This window comes from Hemicordylus capensis, chromosome 4, assembly GCF_027244095.1.
Source record: "Hemicordylus capensis ecotype Gifberg chromosome 4, rHemCap1.1.pri, whole genome shotgun sequence".
Classification (NCBI taxonomy): domain Eukaryota; kingdom Metazoa; phylum Chordata; class Lepidosauria; order Squamata; family Cordylidae; genus Hemicordylus; species Hemicordylus capensis.
The window spans coordinates 152,017,589-152,034,975 of NC_069660.1; the positions used below are offsets into that span (position 1 = coordinate 152,017,589).

General features: G+C 42.5%; 1 protein-coding gene across 2 annotated transcripts in view; it reads left to right on the forward strand.

The window, feature by feature from the left end:
* NMNAT2 (nicotinamide nucleotide adenylyltransferase 2) overlaps nt 1-17,387 on the forward strand; it is a 120,980-nt gene that overhangs the window by 81,542 nt on the left and 22,051 nt on the right. For both annotated transcript variants that reach the window (XM_053248069.1, XM_053248070.1), the window contains exons 5-6: nt 6,943-7,021; nt 15,825-15,951. In XM_053248069.1, coding sequence (XP_053104044.1) covers nt 6,943-7,021; nt 15,825-15,951 — 206 coding nt within the window. The remainder of the gene's footprint in view (nt 1-6,942; nt 7,022-15,824; nt 15,952-17,387) is intronic.

Consider the following 17,387-nt stretch of genomic DNA (forward strand, 5'->3'; position numbering starts at 1 on the left):
GTGCAGCAAATTGCAATCAAGTGTATCTATATTCAGGAATGAACTAAAATAAAGTTGGGCCTTTGAGTTGGTGTCGACTCCTGGTGACCACAGTGGTTTTTCTTTGGTAGAATACAAGAGGGGTTTACCATTGCCATCTCCCACGCAGTGTGAGATGATGCCTTTCAGCACTTTCCTATATCACTGCTGGCTGCCCAATATAGGTGTTTCCCATATTCTGGGAAACACACCCGCAGGGATTTGAACCAGTGAACTCTTGCTCGCTAGGCAAGTCATTTCCCCGCTGTGCCATTGGGTGGCTTAGGAATGAACTAGCCCATATTTATTAAAGTATAATATCTTCCATCACAGGAGAGAGAGGTAATCTCTGTACCTAGAGATTATGCATCTCACCTGTAGCTTATATTTACTTATCTTACAGCAAGTAACTTCCTGTGGCTGCACTTACAGCAAGGAGTTCCTATCAAAACTGAATAAATTTGTAGTTCTCCTCTTGCTTTTTCTAACAGGCAATTCTACTTCCATGCATGCCTCTCCTGAGGCCTTTGATTTGGGAGCCCTGGCTAGTAACTAGGTTTCCCACTTTGAGGACAGATTAGAGGGTAGATATAAGTAGTGCCTTGCTAATTGGGCCATGGTCCATTTAATTCTAACTTTCCATTTCTGTGGCCAGGCAGATTCTTTTATGCAAGCAAGGCATGAAGCTGATGACCTTCTAAAATCTCATTGACATGTGCTACTGGAGGTACACTGCCACTTTATATGGAGGTTCTGTTTTAATTATCATGGCTAAAATCTGTTGATATACTTGGAGTTAAACTACATATTCCATTTAAAGTGTTATTAGCCCCGGAGCTCAGTTTTTCTTTACTTAATAGCAGCCTGATTAGAAGACTCTGTGGATTAGAACCATGGGGGTGTTAGCCCTGCAACCGGTGTGGTTGTGCTTTGGGAGGACGCCAATCTGGCTGTTATTTACATGGTGGGGGGAGTTTCCATTTGCACCAATGGGGGCTTTTTTTTTCTAGGTTAAATAGCAACCAGACTGTGGGGCTGACTGGATCAGGACCATGGTAGGGGATCAGATTAAATCCTTCTTACTTCCACCTGTGGACTAGATCCTCGGGGATTCCAATCGAGCTGCTATTTTTAAAAAAACAAAACCACACTAATCAGCCCATCAGGACTAATAATGCTTTGAATGCCACATGTAGTTTGGTCTATCATCCATGAATTTGTCCAATCCTTTTTAGGATGCAACTGTGAGATTCCTCCCCTTTAATCAATATGTGCCAGTATTTTGAATTAAGCAAACATTTTCATGAGGTATAAAGGAATCTGTGCAGCTGCTCTACCTAATTTTCCCCCTCTTCTTGCATTTTTAAAATTCAGTAATTGAAAGTTCTAGAATAGAGAAAGGAGATTCAAAATAAAATCATGCAAGTATGGACCTGCAACAAGCTTGCTGTATATGTTCTTATAAGGGGTTTGGATAACTTCATGGAGGAGAGGTCTATCAATGTCTACCAGTCGGAGGGCTGTGGGCCACCTCCAGCCTCAAAGGCAGGATGCCTCTGAGTACCAGTTGCAGGGGAGTAACGGCAGGAGAGAGGGCACGCCCTCAACTCCTGCCTGTGACTTCCAGCGGCATCTGGTGGACCACTGTGTGAAACAGGATGCTGGACTAGATGGGCTTCCTTGGGCCTGATCCAGCAGGGACGTTCTTATATTCTTATATTCTTCCTGCGCATGTAGTACTTGAGCCTGTGGCTGTGAGCAGTGAAAAAACAAAAGTTAGCAACAAAGACAGGAGTCTTTACTCTAACTTGGGTCTTACTTTATATGTAAATCCCCCCCCCCTTTTCTGAGGTTGGGGGGCAGGGTGGGGGACTGGTGCTCTGTCCCAGTCCCTTTTCATCCATCCCTACCATTTCAAGAACTAATGACTAGTGAGGGGTCAGTTTAATATTTTCATCAATATTTCCTGAGGTTGTAGTCAAGGAATGGGATCGTGGAATAGCTTATATCCAAAGGTGACTGTTAACTTATTGTGTGACTTCATTTGTGTGTACACATATATAATGATCAGCAGATTAACAGTTCAATGTGTAACTTCACCCTCTGTTTCTCAGAGAGTTCATACATATGCCATTGTTTTAATGTCATTTGAGGGAGGTGTTATATATACACACATGCACGCGCACACACACACGCAGAGTTTAAATGTGTCAAACCCCTTCTTCCTCAGAAACACAAAGCTGTGAAATGGCTGGTGAGAAAACTAAGAGTATTTGAGGCACCTTTCCCCCTCAGAAGCAGAAGGAATTGTAACTGTCTTTAGGGCATATTCTTCAAGCCGAGAAATTTCTCAATGAGCTTGTTCAAACCCTCCATCCTCACCATTGAGTTTCATTGCTCTGCCCACCTAGTTGTCTGTTAAGTACCCCCTGAGTCTACGGACATTCCATCCCATTGACTTACATGGGGCAATTTGGCTGAGGGATTTTTTTGTTTTGTTTTGAGGGAGATTTTTGTTCTTCATGTGCTTTGAATGCTGACATATCTGTGGGTCATCCTGAGTCTTACAGTACCTTCCACTCGCTCACAGTTCATCCATCCATTCATCCATCCATCAAGATCATAACATTACTAGCTCTTTTGGAATTAGTATGTGGATTTACCTATTTGTTTTCATCTAAGCTTGTAGCCATCACCACATCTTGTGGTCATGAATTCTACAACTTAAGTAGGCATTGTGCAAAAATGTCTTTTTGCTTTGTCAGTCCTGAACATACCTGACAACTGATTTCATTGGGTGATCCTGAGTTTGAATATTAGTGGAGAAAAAGAAAAGTTTTGTTCTTTCACCATCATCCATAATTTTATTAACTTCTGTCATGTCTCCTTCTCCACAGTCTTTGCCTCCCCAGACTAAGAAGGTCCAATACAAATGTTTTAGCCTTTCTTCATAGGGCAAGTGCTACAACTCTCTCCTTTTTCTGTATATGTATCGGTGTAACCTCCAAAGTAACCCGCCCCGCCCCCCACCAGAAGCCCTGTTATCATTGCTGTCATTTCCTCTCCATTTTCGTCTTTTGCCTTTGAATTGGCATGGGGGTGGGACATGGGGAAACAGTTTACAGTTGCGGACTCTTATTGTAGACTAACTTTTGTACCTCATTATTTCAGTCTGTGCTCCGAATCTGGTGAGAATCTGGTTTAGGTTGACACATTACTGTTGCCGGGTAGCCTGTCAACAAGAACAATTCAATTCAATGCAGAGAGTCTTTGGACACGTTCCTGCCAGTTTTGCTCATCTACTTAGCATTTCTCTTTGTAGAATGCAATGCATCAGCTGGAGGCATTTCCTTCACACCATTGACTAATGTGCCTAGTATGGTGATAGGCAGAGCTGCACTTACAAGCCCCAAGTCATCATTCATCTTTGTGGCTGCAATTAGCTGAATGGAATACTTGCAGGAAAAGATGATATTTAATTAATGGTCTGGACTGCTGTGAATCCAGCTGTCTTTTTTGTTACAGTGAGAATTTTTTTTTACTTCTATATTTAGTCTTCATTTAGTGAAAAAACCCCTCACCCGCCAAGAATTATTCTTTTGTCTTGATTCCAGAGATTAAGACAAAAAGATATAGTTGGTTTTGCATATCTCTCAATCTCAGTCACACTTTTTTCCTCCCACAGGCCCTGATTTTGCTGACAGTCCTTGTTCTAATATAGAAATGTAAAAGCTAGACTTAGATAGATGCAAAAGCAAGATATGATTAAATATGGAAAGTGAATCTCATATAGCAAGTTAGAGTTAAGCGCAATTTAAAACCATGCATTTGTAAAAAAAATCACTAACACTAAAATTCCTTTATCAGCAGCCATAAATCAAAATGTGTTTAAAGCAGCAGCAACACAAAGAAGCAACAGCAGATCAGTTTTCAAAAGTATACTTGAAGATATGGGCCTTACAGGAGTATCCTAAGGCTGCAGTCGTATGCATACTTGGGAGTATGCACCACTGAACAGAATGGGACTTACTTCTGAGTGAACATACCTAGGCTGTTCACCTGAACAAGAAAGAATAGCAATGTATTTCCTCCAAATGTTCATTCTAGAACCTTGGGCCTACTGCAGAAAAGGCCCTGCCAATCCACTTTCCTTGCACAATGTTTCCTTGGTCAGGGCCCTGACAACTCATGTTCAGTTCAGTTCTTTATTATTATGGTTATATGGTTATTATTATTAAGACCAGAGAACAGCAACAAATACAACAGTCAACAATATACAGAGTTACAAGGGCTGTTACTTCTTACTATACACTACCTTATTCATTCACTCATAACATATCCAATTCAAAAACCAGTATGCTTCTTAGGGAATTCATGTTACATATTCAACCATCTGCTTCCTAATAAAGTGGGCCCAAGAGCAAAATTTTGCAATATTAAAAGTGATGTTGGTATTAGAATCTGAGAGAAGGGAGGTGTAAAATTCATCTGATCTACCTGGAAATTTGATTAAAATTTAAGGGAGTCTGATGTGGACTCTGCTATGCACAGATGTGGACTCTGCTATGCACAATGCTATGCGCACAAATATCAGCCAGGATATAGCAATCTGGCCTAGTGATATCGGGAGTGAAGCCCTCCCTCTATGATCCACCAAAGCATGAATGAATCATTAGATCTAGTGGCCTGAATTAGCTGAAGCCATGTTTTCCTCTGAACGCAGGGGCGTAACTACTATTAGGCAAGGGGAGGCGGCTGCCTGGGGGCCTCCACGCCTCAAGGGGCCCCCCAGAGGCAAGTCACATGTGAAGTGTGTGTGTGTGTGTGTGTATCTGCGAGGGGCCCATTTTAAAATTTTGTCTCTGGGCCCACTCCAGCCTTATTACGCCCCTGTCTGAACGTCCCTCTTTTTTTCCTTCAACAAGGCCTTGTATTATCTTTTCTGACCCTGTAATTCATACAGGAATGACCGACAGTTTCATGCTTTATATAATTTCAACTGGGCTATAAGAAAGTTTTTGCTGAGGATGCTGAAGCTGGACTGCCTGTACAGAGGGGCATCCAGTCTGGATTCAGGTGCTTTTAGGCTGAATATAGCTCTTGTTTGAAGATTTGAACCCTCTGTAATGTAAAATATGCTGCATAAGCCCATTTACTCTAACACCAACACTAGAAGTTAAATATTTATTTAAGCTTGCTTATAATGCTTATAATGTTTATAATGTTATAATAGCATCTCATTAGGAGATGCTTTTAAAAATATACTAATGTTCCTGATGGGATTTCAACATGTTCTGCCTACTTTCTAAAGCTTTGCTATTTGGCCTAAGTCACTGGCCTTCCTACTAATGGGTCACAAAATACTATGGGATCATAATCCTTGAATGTCGTGTGTGTGTGTGTGTGTGTGTGTGTGTGTGTGTGCTCTCTCTCTCTGCTGTTATGCTGAGTCACTTCCTGGTTGGCCAGTTAAACATCATCAAAAACAAGGATATGCATCACCAAAAAAGAAAAAGAGGATGAAAAGTGGGCACAAATGTGTAAAAAAAACACCTGCATATGTTAATTTTAATATACTGATGTAAATTTAAGAATAAGATAATTTGAATATAAATACAGCTCATCACAGTGGGGTGTGACCAGGTGGCCCGTGTGTCTACTCTCTAAGTGTGGGCCATAAAATCCTACAGATTAGCCTTTATTTGAATAATCTGCTCCTCAAGTATTCATAACAGCTGTGAGCTGCCTGATGCTTCTTGAAAAACTCCAAGTGAGGACACTTACAACTTTCCTAAGCAGCTTATTCTGTTACTGAGCTGGTCTTATAGATGGGAGGTTCAGCCCAACATTTAATTAAATTTACTTGCTAGTAAATACCTCAGTCAATAGGGTAAGCCTACCTCAGTCAATAGGGTAAGTTGTTATTCTTTCAGAAGTTCTTGAAAACCACTAGTATATTTCATACTGTCTCTTACTGTCTCTTCTGTAAAACAGACCTGCACAGATTGTGATCCATCAAAACAAGTGCATGCCACCAGTGTCCTCACTTGGAGTGTGGCTGCTAGGTGATGGATTCCTGAAAGTGAGCAAAAAGGCACCTTTTAAAGTGGTGATTCTCTTATATTTAGCAGGAGATTGACAAGGTCCCTGATTATAGGTCAGGATTAAGGATGTGTTCACCTGGAACTGGGGGTGTGGTTTAGGTTACTTGTCTGAGCTAGTAATGAAAAAATTTATATATATATGAATGAACTGGAAAGCTAGAGTAGTAAAGCAAAGGCATGAATTCCTGGTGAGGCCTGGAAGGATTCTGAGTATAGCTTTACATCTCCATCAACTTCTTCCGAATTACTTTATGATGAACCAATGTTTTATGCTGTAGTTAATAACCACTGGTAAATCTGGAGTAAGTTAGAGAGTTGTAGCAGCAGATTTTCCCCATCCCCCTGCAGCTGATATTTTAGGATGGTACAGGAGAGGTGGGTCACCTTAAGTGGTGCAGTGGGGAAATGCTTGACTGACAAACAGAAGGTTGCCAGTTTGAATCCCTGCTGGTATGAAACACCTATATTGGGCAGCAGCAATATAGGAAGATGCTGAAAGGCCTCTTCTCATACTGAATGCATGGGAGGAGGCAATGGTAAACCCCTCCTATATTTTATCAAAAGAAAACCACAGGGCTGTGGGCGCCAGGAGTCGAAATCGACTTGACGGTACACTTTACCTTTACAGGTGAGGTGTATCAGAGTAAAATGAAACACCAATCTTGTACTAAATGGTTAGGCAGTCTGAGAACAGATGAAGCTAAGTGAATGTTGACCTGATCAGTAATCCAGTTGGGAGACCTGGAAGTCTCATGCTCGGAATATCCAGCAATTGGAATTTGTGATGAAGGTTTTTTTCCTCTTTTTCCTCTGATCATAGGGTGGACCCCTGGGAATGTTATCAGGATACTTGGCAGACCACCTGCAGTGTACTGGAACACCATCGGGATTTGATGAAAGTAAGCTGACTGCTGAGGATGAAGGCTGAGAAAGTTAAGACCCATACAATCAATTAAGATCCATGCAAGTACAGAATTGGATATGCTTGCTTCAAAATTTGGATTTATTTTAGCTGGAGATAATTATTAGTACTGGTGAAGATATAAGCCAATTATTCTTAATTTCATTGCAGGTGATGTAAGGTACATGGACATTTAGGTTATGTACATTATTCTGCACAAATGTGCAAGCACAGACTTACACAACTTGCAGGTGTATTGGGCATAGAGTTCAGCATCCAGGGAATTCTTGTTTTCATTTTTTAAAGCAAGTTTCTAACCCTTATGGCTCTGAAGACAGGTTTGAATGAATGTGAAATCTATCTATCTATATTATATAGTACAGATTTTCATATAATCATTCAGCTGTCATAAATGTATTTATATTGTATTGTGGAGTGAAGCTTCTGACACTGATTGGTGTAGTGGCTTAGAATGTACAGTTGCTCAGGAAACAAAGCAGTTTGCAGTTGTTTGTATGAGGGAAGGGAAAACGACAGTTTGGCTGGGATTAAGAACTCACATACCGGTCACAGTGGAGGCAGTAGACTAAGGAAGAGAACTTGGAGGTTCTTCCTCCAGTTCTGCCAGCCGAAGCTCTTCTGGTCACTGCATTATCTTTCTTGACCCGGCACTGCTTCTGGATCATCTAATGGTGTCAATGACCAATAGTGTCTTTGCCCAGTTTAAGCTGGTGCAGCTGTGCCTGTGTTCTGCCTCTGACCAAAATTTCACATGCCTTAGATATATTGGTGCTTAAAATGGAGCTTCCTTTGAAGAGTGCTTAGAAATTCCAGCTGTTTCAAAACAGTGCAAATCTTCACCTGATCCAATTTTTTTTATTTTATTTTATTTTTTATTTATTTTTTAGCGCGGCTCCTCTTTTGTACTGTACTGGCTACTCATTGGGTTTTTTGGTGCAATTCAAAGTGCATTACCTTTTTTATATAGCTCAAATGGTTTGAAATTTTGAACATAAGAACAGCGCTGCTGGATCAGGTCTAAGGCCCATCTAGTTCAGCATCCTGTTTCACACAGTGACCCACAAGATGCCGATGAAAGCCTACAGGCAGGAGTTGAGGGCATGCCATCTCTCCTGCTGTTACTTCCTTGCAGCTGGTACTCAAAGGCATCCTGCCTTTGAGGATGGAGATGGCCTATAGTCCTCCGACTAGTAGCCGTTGATAGACCTCTCCTCCATGAAGTTATCCAAACCCCTCTTAAAGCCATCCAGGTTGTTGGCTGTCACCACATCTTGTGGCAGAGAATTCCACTAGTTGATTATGCGTTGTGTGAAAAAATACTTCCGTTTGTTGGTCCTAGATTTCCTGGCAATCAATTTCATGGGATGACCCCTGGTTCTAGTGTTATGTGAGAGGGAGCAGAATTTCTCTCTATCCACTCTCTCCACACCATGCATGATTTTATAGACCTCTATCATGTCTTCCCGCAGTCATCTTTCCCCCCCTAAACTAAATAGCCCCAGGTGTTGTAGTTCATAAGGAAGGTGCTCTAGGCCCCTGATAATCTTGGTTGCCCTCTTCTGCACCTTTTCCAGTTCTACAATGTCCTTTTTGAGATGTGGTGACCAGAATTGTATGCAGTACTCCAGGTGCGGCCGCACCATAGTTTTGTATAAGGGCATTATAATACTAGCAGTTTTATTTTCAATCCTTCTCCTAATGATCCCTAGCATGGAATTGGCCTTTCTCACAGCTGCCGCACATTGAGTGGACACTTTCAACGTGCTATCCTCCACAACCCCAAGATCCCTCTTCTGGTCAATCACCGATAGCTCAGATCCCATCAGCGTATACTTGAAGTTGGGGTTTTTCATCCCAATGTGCATCACTTTACACTTGCCAATATTGAACTGCATTTGCCATTTTGTTGTCCACTTATCCAGTTTGGAGAGATCCTTTTGGAGCTCCTCACAATCCGTTTTGGATTTCACTACCCTAAAGAGTTTGGTATCATCTGCAAATTTAGCCACCTTGCTGCTTACCCCTACTTCTAGATCATTTATGAATAAATTAAAAAGCATTGGTCCCAGTCCAGATCCCTGGAGGACCCCACTTCTTACTTCCCCTCCATTGTGAAAACTCTCCATTTATCCCTACCCTCTGTTTCCTATTCTTCAACCAGTTAGCAGTCCACACATGTACTTGTCCACTTATCCTCAGGAATCTTTGATGAGGAACTTTGTCAAAAGCTTTTTGGAAGTCCAGGTATACGATGTCAACTGGATCGCCTTGATCCACACACTTGTTGACAAGTGTGGTACTTTACAAGTGTGGCACTTGTGTTGACAAGTGTGGCACTTGATACTTTAGGGACCACCTGATCCCATATGTGTTCACCCACACATTTGATGGCCATTGGAAGCCTTGCTGCAGATGCCCTTGCTGTCAGCTGTATGACGGGCATCTACCAGGAGAGGGGTGTTCTTAGTGGTGGTGTCAACACTGTGCGATACCTTTCTGCTGGAGGCCCATTTGGCTCCTATATCATACTCTTTCAGGTGTCAGATTAAGACATCACATTTGGAGGTGGCTGGGTTGTGTTTATGGGAGGCAGCTGTTGTTCGAAGGAGGCTGTGGTGGGTCACTTTAAATTGGCTGATGGGCCTTTTATTCTCTGCTGTGCAGTCTTTATTGTGTTAGCTTTTGTTTTGATATGTTGTGGTTTTAATTGGTTTCTATATTTTTACTGTATTTTTGTTATTTAGCATTTGGGATTGGTGAGGAGAAAGCTGGGATTTAAACACTTTAAAATAAACTGCTTGGGACCAGCATACTCAAAGGACTACTTCATCCAATATGAACTTGTCCATCCACTGCATTACACGGGGGAGGCTTCTATATTTCTCGCCACCATCAGAAGTACAGTTCATGGGAACAAGCAAGAGGGATTTTTCCAGTTCAGCATTCCGACTATGGAATTCCCTGCCCTGCTCCCAGGAACTGACTGGTACCCTCTTTGCTTGTGTTCTGTTGCCTCGGCAAGCCTTTGACCTGCGTGGTTGTTCCCCCCGCCCCTTTGTTCTCCCTAGAAACTTTGTTTTTAAGAACAAAAATAACTAACAGAATTTAAAGAACAATTTCAAAGACCAAATGAACAACTAGGGAGCTATCCCCGCATCCCCCGCTGACCAAAGCGGGCTTAAAAACAAAAACAAACAGCCTCCTGTTTGTGTACTGGGATTGGCTCTTGAAGAGAGTCAGTATAGTCTCATGGGCCTAATGATGGAATCAGACTTGGAAAAACATGGTCCATATCTGTGTTCAGTCACATGAATGTTCTGTCCAGCCTTCTGCAGGACACAATCCCTCAACCTTTGTTTCTCATTCACAAAACTGGAATGATTGTGACTACCCGAGCAGGTTGTGGAGAGCATGAATGGCAAATAGGTTACCAAGTGCAGGTCACTGTGGAACTGCTACAGTGCAATTATTGGTGATATATCTAAATCTAACAGAGCCTATGTGGTGCAGTATTGGACTTATAATGGGGAGACCCAAGTTCAATTCCCCATTCAGCCATGAAGCTCGTGAGGTGACCCTGAGCCATAACTATAAGCCTAACTACCTCACAGAGATGTTGCGAGGGTAAAATAGAGGAGTTGTACTTTGCTCTGAGCTTTGTGGAGGAAAGGCAAGATAAACATGTAACAAATAAGTAAATCGCCAGTTCCTAGGATTCTCTCTCTTTGGCACATTCAGTTAGTGTTCGAAAGAGAGAACGCTGGAAGCTGTTTGAGGTGAGGCATTAGCAATTTGTTAAAAACTGGAACGTAGTTTTGGGAGTGAAGAGAGAGAAGGTTTGATGGATTTCCAACACATCCCCTGTTCCCAAACCTCCAATCTGGCATCAAGAAGGGAAGGGAATATCTGTGTTAGGAAAAGAATGGAAGTGTGAGAGGGTGTGGGTCAAAGGAGGGAAATTTAAGGGTAAGGCCTGCAGCCCTCCCTCCCCCCACTCCATCCTTGCATCATACAGCTTGTAGCAATCGGCCCCTCCCTTACCCTAAAGAGTGAAACAGAAGTGAACCCTGTCATGTCTTTCAGGTAGTGACCTCTAGGGATCAGCCACTCAGCATGTGGCGACCAGGACCTAGAGGGCCTGGTGGCAGGAAGTGAAGGGGGTCTCTATTTTCAGAAGGAGCCAGGAGGGCAATGAGATAAGATGGCGGGCGGGCTTTGTGAGTGCCAGCAATGAAGTCTTGCTGCCTCATGGCCAACAGCCAGCCTGCAGACTTCTCTCATGGAAGGACCTACAGATCCTTGAGAGACAGGATTGCAGGAAGCTTGAATTCTCTCCTGGAGTTTGGTGTGAGTTCATGGAGAAAGGAAGCCAAAGGTTTTTTGCTTCGGAAAGACTTAGACAGGGAATAGTGTGATCGCTAGCCTGCGTGAGACAATTTATTTTCCTTTTGTGCTTTGCAAATCCTTACACCTGGTCTGTTGTGTTTTATTTGTAACGTAACATTCTAAGAAACCCTAGCCTGAGTCCTCTTTATCCATCAGGGCTCTGTAGAAGTCCCTGTACCCTGTAAAGGGGCTTTTAAAGGTTTCTTGCAACTGGGGGTGCTTTTTAAATTATCTTTGCAACTGGGTAACCACAAGTTTTAAAGTGTGCCACTCTAAATACCAGCTGGGGTGTTCTTTGGAAGTAATCTTGTAAAGTACTGAGTATGTCTTTTTACCTGTAACTCTAAGCTGAGAGAGCCTCAGACTGAAGCGGTCTGTAGTATTTTGAATAAAGTTTTTCTCTTTTTGTTCTTTATATTTCACCTGCCTCTGAGTGGATTTTTAACTCAGGAAAAGGGGTTTTTACTCTGGTGCAAACATGCCTCAATGTTAATTGTTCAGCAGCCTACCAAGTTTGCTTTTCACATGTAGACTGCACATGGAAGGTTTTCTGTATTTTTCCACTGGTAAACAAAGGAGGGTTTTCCTGGACTTCGACCACACCAGGGAGGGATTAAACTCTATTAAAAGTGGATGTGATGGCAGCGATTACCAAGAAATTGTTACGTTTTAAAGGAATAACCTTTGTTGAGCAAGCATGGAGGGAATGAATCAGCATTTTTCTTTCCCCCATGTGGACTTGTTCTGAGACAAAGGCTGTCCACTATTCACTACACAGCTTGTGAAATTTCACACATTTTTAACCAATTGATAGTTATTATAAGTGTTCTGCTTTGGTTGCTCTAGCACACTGCTTTGGTTGTTGCATTTCAGGCCTGAGAAAATGATTCTGAATGCCTTTTATTCCTTTCATTGATCTGTCCTGAAAAAATTGAGGCAGCAGGCAGCCCATAGTGCCAAGGCTAATGGCAACAGGGAATATGAGTTGATGTACCATCAATAGTGAGCAATGCATCAAAAGGTTAGAGTGGTTTTGTGTGCACCATTCCCAATGCTCTCTCTTTGCCTGCCAAAAATCATTTATAGGGACACATTGGGCCTTCTTGAAAATTGACTTCTGATTGGCTTAGAGTTTAGAAAGCACACTCAAGAATAAAATAAAAACTTTCTAGAGTCTTGGAGCATTTATAGATTGAGCACTGATCCTGATGCAACAAAGTCTAGGGTCAAAAATACTTGTCCAGATCACAGGTAACATTTTAAAAACTGAATGTTGGTAGTAGGATTTAAAATAATAAAAAAGTGTGCTGGCCCTACTTAGGATTGCTCATCTACCTGCTGTTCCCATATTCACAGAGTAAAAATGAAATCAAATGTTTTCTTTAAAACAAAACAAAACTCTCCAAGCCTCCATTTATTTTCTTCTAACTGTTCTGGACTATGAAAACAGTAGCTAGGTGGGCAATCACAAACAGGCCTGGCCCTAGACATTTTAAAATCACAGGCCAAATGTTCCCCCAGTTGTTCCTGGGAGGTCCTCTCTGTTCAGCATTCCAGCATGAGCAGCTGATTGTGTTCTTCTGGATTACCTTTTCCTGTTCTCTCCTGCACACCCTGTTCTTAGCATGCCTCTTCCCTGCCATGCCCTTTGGTGAATTCTAGCACCAGACTCTTTCAGAGTGCTGCAGCGGATCTACTGAAAGCTTCACTATTGGTCCTAGGGACATGAAGTCCTTTTGACAGATGGGTAGAACTGGTACATTGCTCTTCAGATAAGTTAAGTGGACCAGAATGTTTGAGTTGGATTTTCAGTGAACTTCCAGCCCCTTGTGACCTGCCAGGATTCATTTCAGATCTTCATTCCTGGGTTTGCCTCCAAAGCAGACCGGAATCTGGTGATTTTGGTGACTCAGACCAGTAGTGTTTGTTGGCCATAATGCCCATCCTGTATCCCTCCTACCATATCAGCACAGGAGACATGCAGTGCAGACTATAATGCCTTCGGAACTTTTTGGATTTCAGTGAATTCCTAGTCTAGTTCCAACATGGCAGCTTAACCAAGCCACTATCAAATTCCACTTATTTCTGGAATTCAGTGGCATTGCTCTCTTGATACTACTGCAAATTACTAAGACGTACCTCATTTTAATACAAATCTAGCTGCCATGGTTTAGCCTAAGAATCCGAGGGATTGTGGATGTTAAGAGATCCCTAGTCCATCACTTAGTTTTGTAGGTAGACTAGGAGAAGGAATGACTGCTAAACCGGTTCAAATCTGGATTTATCCAAAATATCTTTACCTGTCAGTTGCTGGAGAGAGTGTTGTTTGCAGAACTGTAGAACAGTCCTGAAATTTGTACAATTGCAGTATCAGTTCAGGCTGACTGCATGATGCCTCTCTGCAATACAGATCTTTACATGCAAGACAAGAGTTCAACATGACATTTTTGCTTTGTGAGACAAATGTATTAACTTCAGTGTTAGTTATTTGCCTTGAAACGGTAGATTTTTTTAGTAGTAGTAGTTTATTACAGCCAACGGCCACTCAGTACAACAAAACTACACTTAAAACGGTAGATGTATTCACCCTTTGATCGTAAAATGCACTTCCTTTATAAAAAGAAAATTGAGCACCCTCTGGTGGCCAGAAAGACTTTACTGCATATAGAATTCTAATATTCCTTTGTCATGTATAAGGTTTTCTTGCAGCAGAGTTTGTCTGAATTCAGTTTTACATGGGCTAGTGCTGCTAATTCTCACTAGAGTCCCCTTGATTGAGTTGGTGTGTGTTTAAATATATAAAGCAAGAGTGCATAGTTAAGACATAACTAGTCTTTGTTCAGTGATCCTGAGTCTGCACTCTTCGTAAGGACATATTCCTTAATGGACCAGATCAAAGTCCAATGAGTCAAGCATTATTTTCAAGAATCCCCAGTCCTAGGAGGTCTGCCAGAAATTGGTTTGTAGTTCACTAGTGGTCTACAGTGTGCTTTCTGCCTGCCCTCGTCTTACTGCATATGAAAGTTGTAAGCAGGTGATTATGAAAGTTGTAAGCAGGTGATTAAAGGCCAAAAGGCCTCTCAGTTTTCAGTGCTGTCCTCCTCAAGAGCGAAGCAACCCAACCCCCTCTTGTATTGTGATCTTTCTTTAGATCATATGACATTACTGCTACCCTCCATGGACATAGTGCTTTACAGAGGAATGCAAGCAAAAATGATCTCTGTCCCGAGGAACACACAGTCTAAATTTTAACAGTAGGAGAGATGACAGAGGGAGGGACAGAACAAAATAATAGGGGAATACTGATAATTCCAATTACACATAGGATTGTCAACCAATAAGCGGGGGTGGGGGTAGGCCTTGCTCATTTTGGGGGTGGTGCTGGAGGTTGTGTTTAGGCCAGGGAGCAGAAAAGAATGGGACAGTAGCTCTGCTTTTTTTTTTTTAAAAGGCTCCTAGACAGTTTTTTGCACAATGTGTTTGTTTAACCGATTTCTACCCTACCTTTCAGCACATAAGACTCCTCAGGCCGACTCATAATGTTTAAAATTCAAAATACAAAACAGTAAAAACTAAGCAGCAGTAAATACAGCAGGAGAGAGCAGAGATCAAAGCACAGCAGATAAAACAATCAATAGCTGCTTAAAAGGTTTTAGAGCCTCAGGAAATAAAAAGGTATTTGCCTGGTGCTGGAATGACATCGGAGCAGGTTCTGCTGGGCAGAGTGTGCCTTAGAGGGGTACCACAGCCCCCCCAAAGGCCTCTTCCTTAGTCTCTACCCCCCCACCTCCCCCCAAAGTCTTATAGGACTCTGCTTCCAGGTACCCCTCAGATAACAATATTTTTGGATTTCAGGAGTTGCCAATTTCAGTTACACATACTTAGAGAGTGTTTACTGAGAGCTAAAGGTTTTGTGAAAGACGTATGTTCTGAGGAAATATTTGAAGGAAGAGAGAAAGGTGGCATCATATGAGGAAGAGAGAAAAAGGTGACATATTGGAGGGCATTCCATGCATACGGGGCAGAAAGGGAGAAATGGCAGATCTGTTTGTGGGAGCAGGAGACCTTTGGGCAGCTGAGGGTGGTGGAGTTGGCAGAGCAAAGGTCCTAGGCAAGGACGCGTTGTGAGATACGGGAATGTGTCGCAAGAATGTGTTGTGATATATTTTGTGGATGGGGGTTGACATCCTGACTTAATTTACTCAAGGAAGTTCCATTGAAATTGAAAGGAAAGGTTAGGCATGCCTAACTTTTAATTTCAGTGGGAATTCAGTTAAGATGTCAGCCAGAGAAAGGATTTATAACTCTAGCATGCTCAAATGCCCCTTTTTTCTATTGGCCATTGATGAGCTAGGAATGTGTAAATGCCAACTGACATCCGTCGTTTCCTCTAGCGAGTGACTGGCTGCATCCTCTCCAATGTGAACACACCTTCCCTGACCCCAGTGATTGGACAGCCTCAGAATGAGTCCCCACAGCCTATCTATCAGAACAGCAACCTTTCCAACAAGCCCACTGCAGGTAGGTCCTAGCAGAAAGGAGCAAAGCTCTTCAAAGGTGCCCTAAGGAGACTGTAGAAACCCCCAACTGCTACAGATCTTCAAAACACAGCCTATTCATAGGGAAAATCTAATAGTCACTAATTGGATATTCCAGGCATAACCCAGAGAGCCCTCTGTACGTATTTCCACCCGCCCCCCTCTATTTCTGAATGGCATGTTGAGATATCCGTGATCGATTCCACCAGTCCTCCCATCTGCCTTATCCCCCAGCTTCTGTATGGGACCCTTGGATGTCTGCTTGCTACAGCAAATGGGGAAGAGAGGACACTTGAATGGAGTGAGAGGGAAATAGATGGGAGACACCTCGGCTGTCTCTTCTCTCAACTCAGCAGTGGATTTAAAGGTTCAAGGGACTCTCCAGGCTGCGACCTTATCACAAATTAAGAAGAGTCTGAATATTCAAGAGAGAACTGAAACAGTTTTAAGATGTGCTGTGGTTTCAGCGAACAACTAAATTTTTTTTCGGGGGGGGGCACTTTGAAAATCAGACACAAACAGGCAAGTGAGAACAAGACTAGAAGCGGGGCGGATTGTTTATACCTCTTAACAACATGTGAAGGATCCTGCTGAACCAGACCAAGGCTCCATCTACTCCAGCATCTTCTTTCCAAGAGCAAACAGCCCAATGCCCTCGTCCCCAGCATCTGACACTGAGAGGCACAGTGCTTTCTGAATGTTAATTTCATAAATAAACATTTTTAGTCATCTTTCCAAAAATATGCACCACAGAAACAGAATCAACACAATTAGTATCATCAATAGCCTAATAATAAACTCCATCATAGCAACACATAGTATAAAACCTGAGTAATATCTGATACCTGATTAAAGCAGCAACAGCAGCACTAGTTGTTCTGATCCGGCAAGGGAGATCCACACCCAGGAGCCTTCACACATAAAGCAGCTAATGCAGATGTCAGAGTGCATCTGGGCTGCATAACTTCATTGGCATCATGATGCTCATCTGGCTGGATTTGAGGTTTTGTTGTTTTTTAAAAACGTTCATGGGGATACATATCCCCCTTCCATGGCCAACAGTTGTTTACTGCAGTTCAAGCCAGATTGAGATGAGATGGTGCGGGTGAGGGGCTTTCTTTTTGCCCTCTGGCAGAAAGAATGCAAACATGGAGCTCAGTGGGCATCCACATGCAGACAGTGCCAGGAAATGGGTGCTGTAGCCTAGAAAGCCCTGCACTGTGCATTAAGAGATCTCACTTCCAAAACAAAAGGAAGAAGGCACAGTGGGGAAAGTCTGCAAGATCTGTAGGTGGAAACAGGTTTTCATGTGCACAGCTGATGCAAGTGCATGTCTGCATCCACATTGAGAGACGGTCACCTGGGCTCCACTAACTATAGCTTTGGGGACTGATGAGGATGTGTACCACTACTGAAGAT